Here is a 15,249-nt window from a genome sequence, read left to right as displayed (position 1 = left end):
GTTTTAACGAAACACCTAAGAGATGTCAGATCATCCAATCATATTATGATGATCTGACAATTAAAAGGAGCTCTGACAATTAAAAGGAGCTCCCACCTGGGAGGGAGCTCCATCCAATAAACTCTTGGGAGAGGCCCCCTAAATAGGGAGCCGTTCCTAATGATTTTTTTTTTAAAAATTAAATGATTTTAAGTAAACTACATGTTTGATAAAATAATATTTTTTATAAAGAAAGAGTGAGACAACTGTTGTTTAAAGATTTTTTTTATAGTGAAGATATAAATAAGATTTTTTTGGACGTAACGTTGATATGATATTATAGGAATCATAAAAAAAAAATCTTCCGAGAGCTCTTGGAGATACTTTTATAATAACTGATTGATATAATTTAATTATTAATATTCTTTTATTTCTATATCACACTAGTTATCCAATAAATATGGATGTTAGATAACATTCTCTCTTCTTTTAAAATTATGACATTAAACAAATTTTTAAGGAATTATTCAATTTTAATTCATTTGTTATCATATTTTTAACTTTTTATACACATACAGAAAAAGGACATAAATTTAGTAAATCACATTTATGTGCAAATTTAGATAATTTTGAAAGTTTTTATGCATATTTTTGTTAGATAAATTAAACAATTTTATATACATAAACAAAAATCTGTGTCAATATTTTTAATAAAAAAATAAATAATAATTTCAGTTAATTTTATTGACTATCGCTTAAGATGATTGGTTCGACCCCATCAAAATTTCCTATCGACCACTAATAAATCGAAAAGCTCATATAACGGTCAGCTTCTAAACCCAGTATATTTGATTGCACCCCATTTGAAAAAAAAAATAATAAATCTTCAATAAAAAAAAAAGAGATGCTCTTTCGATGTTGTGCTCAATAATTAACGAATGGAAACCAATAAATGCTTTCAATCAAACTTCATGACTAAAGGGAAATAATAGACTTTCAATCATAATTGAACTAACTGGAACATTATTAGCTCATCATAGCTTCGCAATGTTTATCGTCTGTGTTACCAAACAACATATTATAGAAATCGAGATTGTAACTCAGTTCATAGTTGCGGAAAAGATGTTTATGAACTACCTTCGCACTTGAATAGTCGATAGCTTGTCTTGTGAGTTCCTACTCGCAAGGGTCGATTTGGAGGAGATGCCTCTGTAGCCCTTGGCTCATGTCCTGATTCGAAACTTTCTCCTCATTTTTTCCCCATAGAACCAAGTACAGCCCAAACACAATGATAACTGATCCAACAACCCTGAAAGCAAGACAAAAGAGCAATTAAAATCCATCAATACGGTTGCCACAACCATACTCAAGAAGTTATTCACCCTCCCAAGTATAACTGATCGTCGAAGATGAGAACCGACACTATGGCCACAGCCACAATTTGCACTGGCCCGAAGACAGCAGTGAAAAGAGGACCACCTTTGTCTATGCACCATATCAGAAGAGCAATGGCAACGCCCGAGACGACAAGCCCCTTGTTCCCATAAGACAAAGTAGTCAAAACTCAATTAGTGTTTCGACACATAAAAGAAGCAAACTGAGAGGCATATGGCACATACTGAATAGAGAATTGCACAGAGCTGTTCTACTGAATGCACTTTCCACTTCTCGCTGTCAGTTTCAGAAATGCATGCTACGACAAGGCATTGCAGAAACCCGAAGAAGCAGATGAAGGCACTAAATGAGAGCTTAGCTGGGTACTTCTTCGCCACTGGAACCTGTAAACAATGAGATTTCCTAATTTTGATTGTAACATATAAAAGTGAAGGAGAGCTGCGTATAATAGACTTAATCTCCGAGACCCCGGCATTTGCAAGAGTTTCGTGCACAGAGCCATCCCTTTTAGCATACAAAAGTGTCGTTGCACTGGTTACCTGAAGCACCATCCAAGCAGACCATATAATGCAACTTCCAAGTATGTAGGCACAACCCAGTGTCCAGTGTAGTATAGAGTTTGAAATTATGGGAGTGGCTAAAACATTAGTCGAAAGAGGGTGAGGCAGCAGGGGATGACCCTTGTATAGAGTGACGACAGTGGCACCTCCTATGCTAGTAACCGTGCCGAGCACCTTTGCTAACCCGTATCTCTTTGCGATGTGGACTTGCTCAAGCCTGAAGAGAGATGTTCATGAAGCCACACAAGATCACTGAACACTTGAGCATGGTTTTAGGATTACCCGAGAGCCGCAGCCATGGCAAATGTGAGTGCTGGGCACAAATTCTGGATCGCAACCGCATAAGTTGCGGGCACATAGCGTAAGCCGATGAGTAAACATACTTGAGTGCTTGTAATCCTTCAAAGAAACAAAAAGTTAAGTATCACAAACAATGAGAAATTGTTTCATTGCTCAAAAAGTCCTAGCGACCAGTATATGTGTAAATGTAGAAATAGATTTGCTTACCCAAACGATGCAAGAAGGAAGAATTGAAGTAGCAAAGAAAGAGATAAAGATGGTCGGACTTCCCTAAATGTGAAAAAAAAAAACATAAACTAGTGTTGCACTATGAATACCAATTGTGTCAGTGAATTAGTGAACTGAGATGACTTACTTCTCGAGAAAGTATGCAAATGGAGCTAGCAACAAGAAACCGATAACATTCGTATACACTGGAAAGACAAATTGGCCGATGCCCTTGTCGAGTGCAACCTTAGCAGCTATATTGTACCCTGCATTACATAGTTGTTGTAGAAGCACAGCTGCAAGAAGCTTAACCTGCCCTGAGGAAAATGATTCTCCTCCCATTTTCCTCTTAGATCCCAAGACTAACAAAGGAGAGTATAAACAACAATTTTGTAGAAGCAATTGCACGTGGTCATGTTCTTGGGTGGACCACTGTCCATGAAGTAAAGTTTGTAAGACTTAAATGCAATTTATGAAAAAACATGATTGAAGAAGAGAAAGTAATATAAAAGGTTTACAAAAATTATAGAGATTCATATATAATTGTATTATTAATTATTTCCTCTTTATTTCTTTTTTTTTTCAAATAAATCACCTTTTAGTTATATTCATGTCTACACGTCTTATTAATGATAGTGAAGCTATTTTTTTTTAAAAAAAAATTACAAGTCTCTACTAATTTGATAAAAATATTTTAAATAGTATTTTAGTTTCATTTTTAATTCCATAAAAGTATTGGAGGGTTAGGGGTTTAGTTTTGGAGTTTATATTTCAATTTGATAAAAATTTAATTATTGCTTGCTTATACTAGGCTCATACACTATTCTTCAAATAATTTTTATATTGGTGCTTCTGCTAAGTATTATTATCCTAGCACCCTCGTCAATCCGTCTCTAGGTTAACACGGAAAAGGTAAATTACGGATGACTACTGTCCATTAGTGCATGTGACCAAGGCATGGGGAGGGTATGCTCGGACGCGTTGAGTTTCGACCCTAAGACCTCATATGACAATACCTCATGCCTCAACCACCGCACCGGACTGCCCCGAGGGGATTCAAATAATTCTTCAATTGTAGTAAAAGGTGGAATCCGTCACCCTAACGGCCCCACACGGTCAGCCCCACAACCATCTGTGAGAAGGTATATCGGGAAGCTGTAGTTGGCTAGTGCGAGGAAGGCTTTTTCCTCGGCTTTATCGAGATTTAGTGTGTTTTATGAATTTTTAGTGTGTTTTATGAATTTATATCTTTGTTATTTTCCATTTTAATTCCTAAATATTTTTTAAAAATATTTTAGATATTATGTGATTATATTTTATTTTATAAGAATTTAGGGAGATAATTAAGGAGAAGAGCCTGATTTAGTTCAATCATGATTTGTTTCAATCACAAAAGATTTAGAGGAGAAGAAGCAGCCTAAAACGAGAAGTCTAGATTAAAGCCACTCAAAAGAGCTCAATTTCAAAGCTCGAGAAAAAAATTACAATTGAACTGATTTATTTTGGTTCAGAGGTTCATTTTTTTGGTTAGCAACCGGTTCAGTCGAACCGGTCTGATTCAATTGGAGATTAAAAGGCAATCCCGGTTCAAGGAGAAGTGACCTCGGGCGAGCACTGTGCGCGTCTCCTTCCTCATCTCCCGAGCGCCCCCAAGCTAGCTCTCGCGATTTCTCCAATCCGACGACGGCAACATCTCCGGCGGATCCTATGAAGGCGACGAACTCATTCGGTGTCCTCTGCTGGCGAAGGGTAGTGCGGCGAGTTTCCTCCCGATCTACTCCAATTAGTGACGGCAAGGTGAGATTAAACCTAGGGTTTTCACTGGAGTGGTTCTGCTCCGGTCGTCCCTCCCCTTTCCTCCCTAATCAGAGTATAAACTGCGAACGTGGTTGTGAATGCAGAACAACTCCAAGGAGCAAATGAGGCATCGGTGTTCTTTCTTCTTTTCTGGCTGGTTGCTAGTTCTTTATCTTCTCCGATGATGCGGTGATAAGGGAGAATCCACTTGTCACTGGTCAATTAATACGGTGTCAGTCAAAGTCAATGCGGTCAATGCCGGGCTTACAATTATCCCAATTTGCAAAGGAATGGCTGAGCGGACATCACCTAGCCAGTCGGAGAACATTAGCCGGTCAGCAGGGAAATGAGTCGCTCGGACCGCCCAGCCGACGCAAGGAATGACGTCATATAGGAAGAGACAAGAAAATAAAAAGGAATACACCGTCTATCATTAAATACGAGGAAGTCAAGGTAAAAGATGAACACTATATTTATCCTTAATTCACAGAAGTCAAGACAAATAAGCCTTCCTCTGGCAATTAATATCATTAAATAAGGGCAGATGAACAATAATAGAGAAACATATAAAAGAGGACGCCATGTATGAGGAAGGCAAGATTCTGTTCTTTTTTCTGATTACTTCATTCTCTTCCTAATTTTGACTTGAGCGTCGGAAGGCCAACGCGAGGGACCCCTTCCCTGGTTTTGGTTTTATTTGCAGGAGTGAAGTCTTCAACCCGTCAACGGTCACCCCATCCCCAGCTTCCAGCTTCCTTCATTCGGACATGATCAATTTGGCGTTGTCTGTGGGAACATTACCTGTATCCGAATAAGAAGATAGAAGATGGTGGACGACTCACAACAGTGGCACTGACGCAAGAAGAACTCAATGAACTCATACAAGCTTGAGCGGCGAAAATACTGGAGCAACAGCAACAGGTGCTGGCCGATCAGCCAATACATGAGCCAACTGCCTTTGCAGCAGGTTGGCAAAGTGAAAGAGAAAGAGAAGATTGAGTAGATCAATTTTCCTCTCGGGAGTTAAATAGGAGACTGATCGGCTCCTATGGGGACGCCCGTAATGTGCCAATCCCCTTTAACCGCGCACCATCATGAGCTCTCCCAATAGAAAGAGGCCGAGCGGATAGAGACCGAGGATCCTCAGATGAGGTGCCCGCTAGGTATGCCTGAAAAGGAAAAGCGCTGAGGGAAGATGACTCGCCCGAGCGGGTCAATCAACAATTTTCAGAGGGGATCCTAAATGACCCTCTGCCAAAGCATTATACCCCGTTAACAATCGGAGAGTATAATGGAACAACCGATCACGACGACCATTTGGCCAAGTTTGACAATGAGTCCACCCTTCACCAGTACACGGACAGGGTGAAGTGTCCGGTCTTCCTCACGACGCTATCTAGATCAGCGCAATGGTGGTTCAAGCGATTACCGAATATCTCTATATATAGTTTCAAGGACTTTCGAGCGGCATTCCTACACCATTTTGCTAGTAATCGTCGACACCAGAAGACTAGCGTGAACCTATTCTCGCTGAAGTAAGGGTCCTGAGAGGCCTTGAGGGCCTATATCCATCACTTCAATCAGGCGATGATGGACATTCCAATAGTCTCCTCAGATGTATTGGTGAATACCTTCACCCAAGGGCTCACAGAGGGAGAGTTCTTCCGATCGCTCATTTGTCGGCCTCCGAAGGACTTTGGTCTCCTCTAAAAGATGACCAACGAGTACATTAATGTGGAAGAAGCCCAGGAGGCAATGAAGAAAGAGATGACCGCCAATCCCGCAGTGGCATCCTAGCGGCATCAGTCGAGTAGTCACCAACCACCAAAAGTACCCCGGTCGAGAGCCCCTTCACACCAGGAGACTAAGCCACATGTCGTACAGCAGGTGGCGACCGCCCGTCCAAGAAGCAAGAGGTGGGCACCAATGTTTTACAATTCCCATCAATTAACCATGCACAACACCAAGGACTGCTACGACCTGGCAGCTAATAGGTTGATTCCACGCGTATATCGCTGTCGTTTGCCGTTGTTCGCTGCCTCCAGTTTGGCGTCATCGAAGTTGATCTGCAGAATGAAGGAAGGAAAGGACCGAGCCATGCCACCAACATAAGGACCAAATCCCTACCCGAGCACCTTTCGAACGGACCAAACCTTCCGCGAGGGAAGAAGAGAACCGGAGTAATGGCGCTCGAGGGGAGATAGGAATGATCGTCGGTGAGCCAACTGGCTGAGATTCTAATTTAGCAAGGAAGTTACATGTTCGGCGGCTCGAGATACACTCTGTTGGCTGCAGCAAGGAAAAAGATGAGGGAATCGAGATTCGTTTCGACCCTAGGGATATGGAGGGAGTAGAGGTCCCCCATGAAAATACATTAATCATCTGAGCGGTAATCTCCAACTATACAGTCCATCGAACTTTTATTGATACAGGGAGCTCGGTAAATATCATATACAGGAAGATCTTCGATCAATTGCAAATTGACCAGAGTCAACTGCTGACCATGTCAACACCACTCTACGGCTTCATGAGCAACAAAGTATTGTCGATCGACCAGATCAAGTTGGCCATCTCACTCGAAGAAGAACCCCTGAAGGGGATAAGGACTACCAATTTCATAGTGGTAGATGCGCCCTCGGCCTACAACGTTATTTTGGGTCGATCGACACTCAATGAGTTCTGAGCGGTGGTGTCTACCTACTGCTAGAAGATCAAATTCCCGATGAACGACAATGTAGGTGAAGTCAAAGGAGATCAGTTGGACGCTCGGTGTTGCTACGTTGAGATGATCAAAATGGAAGCAAGATCTGCTCGGAAGACCCCTCGCCTGGAGGTGAATGCCATCATTGAGAGCCCCCCCCCCCCCCCAACTCTTGTCTATGAAGAAAAAGAAGAAGTTCAGATCCATCCTGATCGCCAGGAAGTAACTACCTTTATTGTTGCTGATCTGGAGGATGAGAGAAAGACAGAATTGGTAGCTTGCCTCAGACAGAATCATGATGTGTTCGCTTGGATGACACACAAGCTTCCCGGTATTTCACCGAGTGTGGCTCAACATAAGCTACACGTCCGATCAGATGCTCAGCCCGTGAAGCAGAAGAAAAGGGACTTCAGCACTGAACAAAACTTAGTCATCTTAACGGAGATAGAAAAATTACTGAAGGCCAGTCACATACGGAAGGTACAGTTTTCGAGCTAGCTTGCTAATATCGTACTTGTCCCTAAGCCAAACAACAAATGGAGGGTTGGTATAGAATTCCATACTAAATAAAACATGCCCGAAGGATTTCTATCCGTTGCCTCAGATATACTAGATGGTGGACTCTATAGTTGGCTGCGAGTTGATCTGTATGCTCGATGCTTATCAAGGTTATCACCAAGTGTCGCTCACCCGAGAAGATCAAAAAAAGGTCAGCTTTATCAAAGCTGACGGAACATTCTGCTACAATGTCATGTCATTCAGACTAAAGAACGTCGGTGCCACCTATTAGAGGCTCATGAACAAGATGTTTCGGAAGCAGATCGGCCGAAACATAGAGGTATATATCGACGACATACTCATAAAATCTCCAAAAGATATTGATCTTTGCACAGACATCAAGGAGACCTGTCAAACTCTGAGGGCTTATGGAACAAAGCTGAATCCGAACAAGTGCCTGTTCGACGCCAAAAGTGTTCGATTCCTGGGATATATAGTCACCGAGTGGGGGATTGAGGCGACTCTAAGCAAGGTCAAGGCTCTACAAGATATGCCGCCACCACGCAACTTGAAGGAAGCCCAATGGCTAATCCGACATATTATTGCTCTATCTAGATTCATATCCAAATCGTCCGATCGGAACCTATCATTCTTCAGGGTGCTACGTTGAGCGATAAAATTTCAATGGGATGTGGAGTGCGATCGGGCGTTCAAAGAACTAAAAGATTATCACAACTCCTTGCCTGTATTAGCTAAGCCGAACGCAGGAGAGCCGCTCTGGATTTATCTGTCATCCACCAAAAATATAATCGGCTCAACGTTAATTAAGAAGAGTGGGCAAGAGCAACAACCTGTGTATTTTTGAAGTCATATATTGAAAGACGTTGAATCCCGCTATATTAGTCTGGAAAAATTAGCTTACGCTTTAATACTAGTCGCTCGGAGACTCCGCCCATACTTCCTCTCCCATCCAATGATCATGATGACTAATAGTACCTTAGGAAGAGTCCTCCTCAACCCAGAAGCATCCGGTCTGCTAATCAAGTGGACTACTGAATTAAGTGAGTTTGATATCCAATACCAGCCCCGAACGGTGATAAAAGCTTAGGCTTTGGCTGATTTCGTCACGGAGATTCAAAATGATGAGTCAAAAGCAACTTGGAGAATATATGTTGATGACTCTTCCACCCGACAAGGCAGCAGGATTAGCATCCTGCTTATTTCCTCAAGGGAAGACCAAATGCGACTTTTCGTTCGGCTGGATATCTCGCTACCAACAATGAGGCTAAGTATGAAGCCTTGATAGCCGGCTTGTAAGCAGCACGACATGTCGGAGCCACAAACATCCTCATTCACTCAAATTCCCAATTGGCCATCCAGCAGTTGACGGGGGCATTCAAGATTAGCAACCCCCGACTTAAGTTATATGCAGAAGTTAAAGACAAATTTTCAAGAAGTCACTATACAGAAGATTCCCCGATCGGACAATCATGCAGCAGATGAACTGGCTAAGTTAGCTAGTTCATTATCACTGGTCATGATCAGCCAACCAATCGAACAAGTTTGTTTGGTGACGCATATTGATCGAATGGTGGAAGTTGTCTTTCCAAACGACTAGAGAGCACCACTAATCGAATTTCTTCGATCGAGAAGTACGTCGACCGACCAGGAAGCGGCGCGTCTATTAAAGAAGAGAGTCGGACAGTTCACCTTGGTAGGAGATCAACTGTATAAAAGAGCATTCTTTAGGCCTATGCTCAAATGTGTTGGACCAAAGGACGCAACATACATCTTGCAAGAAGTACACCAACGCTCATGTGGAAGCCATCCGGGTGGCCGTTCGCTAGCTCGAAAGATTTTCCTGGCCGGATACTTTTGGCCAACACTCCAAGAGGATGCCGCTCGGATAACAACCACATGCTTGTCCTGCCAAAAGTATCATAACTTTTTGCACCGATCGACCGAAGAGATGAAGTCGTCCATGGTATATTGCCCGTTCAACCAATGGGGCATGGACATCGTGGGACCATTTCCCATCGCGATTGGTCAGTGAAGGTTCTTGTTCGTTGTTGTGGACTACTTTTCAAAATGGGTGGAGGTTGAACGCCTGGTAAAGATAAGTGAGCAGATGGTCATCAAGTTCATTTGGCAGCACATCCTTTGTCGGTTCGGCATCCCTCGCCGACTCGTCTCGAATAATTAGAGGCAGTTCACGAGTCAGAAACTACAGGAGTGGTGCGAAGGCTATGACATCCAGCAGTCCTTCACATCAGTCGCCTACCCTAAGAGTAATGGCCGGGCGGAGGTCACAAATCGAGAAATCCTTAGAGGCTTACGAACTCAACTCGACCAAGCAGGAGGTAGCTGGGTCGATGAGCTCTCAAGTGTCTTGTGGGCACTTCACACGACTCCAAAGGAGCCGACCGACGTAACACCATTCTAACTGCTGTACGGAGGAGAAGAGATGGTTCTTGTAGAGGTTGGAGTAGAATCCGACCGAGTGCGACTCTACGATGAAGGAAAGTGCGAGCAAAGGCTAATAAAGCTCGACTTGGTGGATGAAGTGTGAGATAAGGCGATCGTTCGGCTAATGGCTTACCGACAGCGGATGAGGTAGAACTACAATAGGAGGGTGATCCTAAGATCCTTCCAAGTCGGTGATCTGGTCTGGAAGAAAGTCAAGTCGGTCGGCGACGTCACCAAACTCGAGGCACCATGGGTGGGACCGTACAAGGTCATACAGAGACTCTGCTCGAGGGCATATTACTTGGAAGATGAAAATGGGAAACGACTCGAGCGACCGTGGAGCGGGAATCATCTTCAATCCTACAAGCCCGGGTGAGAGGTGTGTGAGCAATTATAAAAAAAAAGGTACTTGTGTATATGTCTTCTGAATGCAGGGCCAACGTGAATAAAAACAAGTTCTCCAGACTCTTAGGTCGATCAGGCCAAGTTAAAAGTCGAGCAATGACTATAAAACCTTGTCTACGTCAGCGATCGAGCGGCGGCCTTAAATCACTATCTACGTCAGCGGTCGATAGGCGACCTTAAACACTTGTCTACATCAGCAATCGAGTGGCGACCTTGAACCCCTGTCTACGTTAGCGGTCGAGCGGTGACTTTAAATCTCTGTCTACATCAGCGGTCGAGTGGTGACCTTAAACCCCTATATATGTCAGCGGTCGAGCGGCGACCTTAAACCCCTATCTACGTTAGCGGTCAAGCGATGACCTTAAACCCCTATCTACCTTAGCGGTCGAGTGGCGACCTTAAACCCCTATCTACGTCAGCAGTTGAGCGACGACCTTAAACACCTATCTACGTCAGCGGTCGAGCGACGACCTTAAACCCCTATCTACGTCAGCGGTCGAGCGGCGACCTTAAACCCCTGTCTACGTCAACGGTCGAGCAGCGACCTTAAACCCTAGTCATCATCAACGGTTAAGCGGTAACCTTAAACCCTAGTCATCATCAACAATTGAGCGGCGCCCTTAAATCCTCATCTATGCTAAAACAGTCAAGCAACCTTAAGCAAATCAGATCAATCAGCTAAGTAAATAAACCTTTGCTGATCGAAAGTACATGATGCTTTAAAATCGAGTTGAATAGTTAAATATAAGATAAGGCTCACTAGACAGACAAGCATTCATTAAAACTTCAAAATTTACAGAGGTCACTCTCAACTGGCTCACTCCAGATAATCTAATACATCGTCAGGCAGCGATACAGTCAGCTTGTCTTGACTGATGATCTGACTTGATAGAGCGGCGGGGAGGTAGCCACCTTCCCTGAGTTGGCCGAATGCCCCTTCAATCGCCAGGTCGAACAGACGAAGAGCTCGATCGGTGACTTTGTTGTTAAAAGCATCCGAACGGATGTAGGCTTGCTTCATGAGATCAAACCTACTTGACTCTACTCCTTTATAAGTCTCTAGGGCCGCTCGGGAGGCCTCCAGCTCTTCCTTCAGCTTGGTCAACTCTTCATCCTTGGCGTTAAGCTGGGCCTTTCCTGCAGTCTGCTCGGCTGATCGTCCATCTCACTCGGACTTCAACGCCACTTCGGCCTCCTTCAAATTCTGGGCCAACACCCGAAACTCCTTATTTTTTATCTCCAGATCTTCAATATAGTCCGGATTTTTGTAGTATTGGCCGAATGAATTTTGGCTTCGAAGGTGTTAGCCTATTTATGGAGATAAGCCAGTTGTGTTGCTTGCTTGGCGCTCTTGCCTTTCTCTGTCTCCAGCAGCTCGGCGCTCTTATCCAGATCGACCCTTAGTTGCACCATTTCAATATTCATCTACTCCAGCTGCGCCTAGGAAATAGATGGTTGGTCGTTTGGCACACGTAGCTGCTTAACTTCATGCTACAAATAAGAAAGACTTTAGCACATGGCCAGAATCTCTATCCAATACTGCGAGAAATAGGAAAATTATGAGCCGATCAGGGATAAATTAAGAATATACAAAAGCTTACCCCAGTAGATATCTGGGTATGGCTATCCGCGAGCACCCCCGAAGGCATGACCACTGTATGGGCTTAGGTGTCCGCCCATATCTGGGAGAGCGACCCTTGAATTATTATCTGGTGCTCGGGGACTCGGGATTCAACACCGCCCGATTCACTAACTCAAACATTATTAGTTCATCTTAACTTCGCAATGTTAATTGTGTGTGTTACTGAATAATATATTATAGAAATCAACATTGTAACTCAGTTCATAGTTGCGGAAAAAATGTTTATGAACTACCTTCGCACTTGAATAGTCGATAGCTTGTCTTGTGAGTTCCTACTCGCATGGGTCGGTTTGGAGGAGGTGCCTCTGTAGCCCTTGGCTCATGGCCTGATTCGAAACTTTCTCCTCCTTTTTGCCCCATAAAACCAAGTACAGCCCAAACACTATGAGAACTGATCCAACAACCCTGAAAGAAAGACAAAAGAGCAGTTAAAATCCATGAGTACAGTTGCCGCAACCATACTAGAGCAGTTATTTACCCTCCCAAGAATAATCGATCGTCGAAGATGAGAACCGACACTATGGCCACAGCCACAATATGCACTGGCCCGAAGACAGCAGTGAAAAGAGGACCCCCTTTATCTATGCACCATATCTGAAGAGCAATGGCAACGCCCGACATGACAAGCCCCTTGTTGCCATAAGACAAAGTAGTCGAAACTCAATTCGTGTTTCGGCACATAAAGAAGCAAACTGAGAGGCATATGGCACATACTGAATAGAGAATTGCACAGAGCTGTTCTACTGAATGCACTTTCCACTTCTCGCTGTCAGTTTCAGAAATGCATGCTACGACAAGGCATTGCAGAAACCCGAAGAAGCAGATGAAGGCACTAAATGAGAGCTTAGCTGGGTACTTCTTCACCACTGGAACCTGTAAACAATGAGATTTCCTAATTTTGATTGTAACATATAAAAGTGAAGGAGAGCTGCGTATAATAGACTTAATCTCCGAGACCCCGGCATTTGCAAGAGTTTCGTGCACAGAGCCATCCCTTTTAGCATACAAAAGTGTCGTTGCACTGGTTACCTGAAGCACCATCCAGGCAGACCATATAATGCAACTTCCAAGTATGTAGGCACAACCCAGTGCCCAGTGTAGTATAGAGTTTGAAATTATGGGAGTGGCTAAAACATTTGTCGAAAGAGGGTGAGGCAGCAGGGGATGACCCTTGTATAGAGTGACGACAGTGGCACCTCCTATGCTAGTAACCGTGCTGAGCACCTTTGCTAACCCGTATCTCTTTGCGATGTGGACTTGCTCAAGCCTGAAGAGAGATGTTCATGAAGCCACACAAGATCACTGCACACTTGAGCATGGTTTTAGGATTACCCGAGAGCTGCAGCCATGGCAAATGTGAGTGCCGGGCCCAAATTCTGGATCGCAGCGGCATAAGTTGTGGGCACATAGCGTAAGCCGATGAGGAAACATACTTGAGGGATTGTAATCCTTCAAAGAAACAAAAAGTTAAGTATCACAAACAATGAGAAATTGTTAAGATATTGTTTCATTGCTCAAAAAGTCCTAGTGACTAGTATATATGTAAATTTAGAAATAGATTCGCTTACCCAAAGGATGCAAGAAGGAAGAATTGAAACAGCAAAGAAAGAGATAAAGATGGTCGGTCTTCCCTAAATGTAAAACAAAAAACATAGACTAGTGTTGCACTATGAATACCAATTGTGTCAGTCAATTAGTGAACTGAAATGACTTACTTCTCGAGAAAGTATGCAAATGGAGCTAGCAACGAGAAACCGATAACATTCCTATACACTGGAAAGACAAATTGGCCGATGCCCTTGTCGAGTGCAACCTTAGCAGCTATATTGTAACCTGCATAACATAGTTGTAGTAGAAGCACGGCTGCAAAAAGCTTAACCTGCCCTGAGGAAAATGATTCTCCTCCCATTTTCCTCTTGGATCCCAAGACTAACAAAGGAGAGTATAAACAACAATTTTGTAGAAGCAATTGCACGTGGTCATGTTCTTAGGTGGACCACTGTCCATGAAGTAAAGTTTGTAAGACTTAAATGCAATTTATGAAAACACATGATTGAAAAAGAGAAGTAATATAAAAGGTTTACAAAAATTATAGAGATTCATATATAATTGTATTATTAATTATCTCCTTTTTATTTCCTTTTTTTTCAAATAAATTGCCTTTTAGTTACATTCATGTCTACACGTCTTATTAATGATAGTGAAGCTATTTTTTTTTTTAAATTACAAGTCTCTACTAATTTGATAAAAATATTTTAAATAAGTTTCATTTTTAATTCCTTAAAAGTATTGGAGGGTTAGGGGTTTAGTTTTAGAGTTTATATTCCAATTTGATAAAAATTTAATTATTGCTTGCTTATACTATGCTCATATGTTATTCTTCAAATAATTTTTTTATTGGTGCTTATGCTAGGTATTATTATCTCAGCATCCCCGTCAATCCATCTCTAGGTCAACACGGAGAAGGTAAATTACGGATGGTTACTATCCATTAGTGCAAGTGACCAAGGCATGGGGAGGGCATGCTCGGACGCGTCGAGTTTCGACCATAAGACCTCATATGATAATACCCCATGCCTCAACCACCGCACCGGACCGTCCCGAGGGGACTCAAATAATTCTTCTATTGTAGTAAAAGGTGGAATCAGCCACCCTAGCGGCCCCACACGGTCGGCCCCATGACCATTTGTGAGGAGGTAAATCGGGAAACTGTAGTTGGCTAGTGCGGGCAGGGCTTTTTCCTCAGCTTTATCGAGATTTAAACTCTTGCCCTATTATAGCAACTCTACCCTATACTAGCCAACTCAATCTTATCCCGGAGGCCAAATAATTCTTCTATTGCACTTTGTTGTGATGACACTATTTCTCATTTAGAGTATAATCATGTTGCTTATACTAATTTGATTACGTTGAATGTGAAACTATCTTCCATTTAGAGAATGAACGAAAGACTATCTTCTCGGACAATGCTATCTAGCTACACGAGTCACAATGGAAGTCTTGTGGGTTACCTCATCTCTGCATGTATTACTGTTGTTGAACGAAGTCTCTCGTGATTTATCTATCTATATCTAACCAGGGCACCGACGATACTAGGTCACCTAAAATGAATGTTATCATCTTTTGCCACAAATAGACACTCGAGTTACAAAGTTTTTTGCAAGATATCAAAACTTTAGAGTTCTGGTCATTGTTGGAAATTGCTGCCACACATTTATTGGTAGCAAAAAATAAAATCGTCACCTTCGTGGCTCCATGATCATCCACATTTAGATACTTGATTTTATTGTGAGAAATCA

At 42.8% G+C, this 15,249-nt stretch overlaps 2 protein-coding genes across 5 annotated transcripts; both read right to left on the bottom strand.

The window, feature by feature from the left end:
* Nucleotides 1–983: 983 nt before the first annotated feature.
* LOC122014783 (auxin-induced protein 5NG4-like) lies at nt 984–2,801 on the bottom strand. Its single transcript, XM_042571211.1, has 7 exons — nt 2,590–2,801; nt 2,442–2,504; nt 2,217–2,333; nt 1,914–2,151; nt 1,599–1,757; nt 1,362–1,513; nt 984–1,288 (listed from the first exon to the last, which is right to left on the bottom strand). The coding sequence occupies exons 1-7, from the start codon at nt 2,781–2,783 to the stop codon at nt 1,156–1,158; spliced, it is 1,056 nt and encodes a 351-aa protein (XP_042427145.1). The 5' UTR covers nt 2,784–2,801; the 3' UTR covers nt 984–1,155.
* On the bottom strand, nt 2,784–13,859 carry LOC122014784 (auxin-induced protein 5NG4-like). 4 transcript variants are annotated; one of them, XR_006120764.1, is made up of 9 exons: nt 13,666–13,859; nt 13,519–13,581; nt 13,283–13,399; nt 12,980–13,217; nt 12,665–12,823; nt 12,429–12,580; nt 12,184–12,355; nt 11,910–12,057; nt 11,095–11,799 (listed from the first exon to the last, which is right to left on the bottom strand). XR_006120764.1 is itself a non-coding variant. In XM_042571214.1 (8 exons), the coding sequence occupies exons 1-7, from the start codon at nt 13,857–13,859 to the stop codon at nt 12,223–12,225; spliced, it is 1,056 nt and encodes a 351-aa protein (XP_042427148.1). In that variant the 3' UTR covers nt 2,784–2,873; nt 12,184–12,222. The 4 variants fall into 4 exon arrangements, 3 of the variants coding, with proteins under 3 accessions (XP_042427148.1, XP_042427147.1, XP_042427146.1); XM_042571214.1 differs by lacking the exons at nt 11,095–11,799; nt 11,910–12,057 and adding an exon at nt 2,784–2,873; XM_042571213.1 differs by lacking the exon at nt 11,910–12,057 and having other exon boundaries at nt 11,097–11,799.
* Nucleotides 13,860–15,249: the final 1,390 nt, after the last annotated feature.

The sequence above is a fragment of the Zingiber officinale genome, chromosome 8B (assembly GCF_018446385.1).
Source record: "Zingiber officinale cultivar Zhangliang chromosome 8B, Zo_v1.1, whole genome shotgun sequence".
Lineage (NCBI taxonomy): Eukaryota > Viridiplantae > Streptophyta > Magnoliopsida > Zingiberales > Zingiberaceae > Zingiber > Zingiber officinale.
Note: the sequence above shows the minus strand (reverse complement) of the source record. Positions and strands in the feature narration are given on the sequence as shown.

What these genes read in the sequence shown, in the direction of transcription:
- LOC122014783 (XM_042571211.1), bottom strand. Translation starts at nt 2,783, where the DNA reads ATGGGAGGAGAATCATTTTCCTCAGGGCAGGTTAAGCTTCTTGCAGCT. An exon ending in TTCCTTCTTGCATCGTTTGG is followed by an intron (nt 2,334 to 2,441) that starts GTAAGCAAATCT and finishes GTTTCTTTGAAG; the next exon opens with GATTACAAGCACTCAAGTAT. An exon ending in GCCATGGCTGCGGCTCTCGG is followed by an intron (nt 2,152 to 2,216) that starts GTAATCCTAAAA and finishes ATCTCTCTTCAG; the next exon opens with GCTTGAGCAAGTCCACATCG.
- LOC122014784 (XM_042571214.1), bottom strand. Translation starts at nt 13,859, where the DNA reads ATGGGAGGAGAATCATTTTCCTCAGGGCAGGTTAAGCTTTTTGCAGCC. An exon ending in TTTGCATACTTTCTCGAGAA is followed by an intron (nt 13,582 to 13,665) that starts GTAAGTCATTTC and finishes TTTTACATTTAG; the next exon opens with GGAAGACCGACCATCTTTAT. An exon ending in GATCGATTATTCTTGGGAGG is followed by an intron (nt 12,356 to 12,428) that starts GTAAATAACTGC and finishes TCTTTCTTTCAG; the next exon opens with GGTTGTTGGATCAGTTCTCA.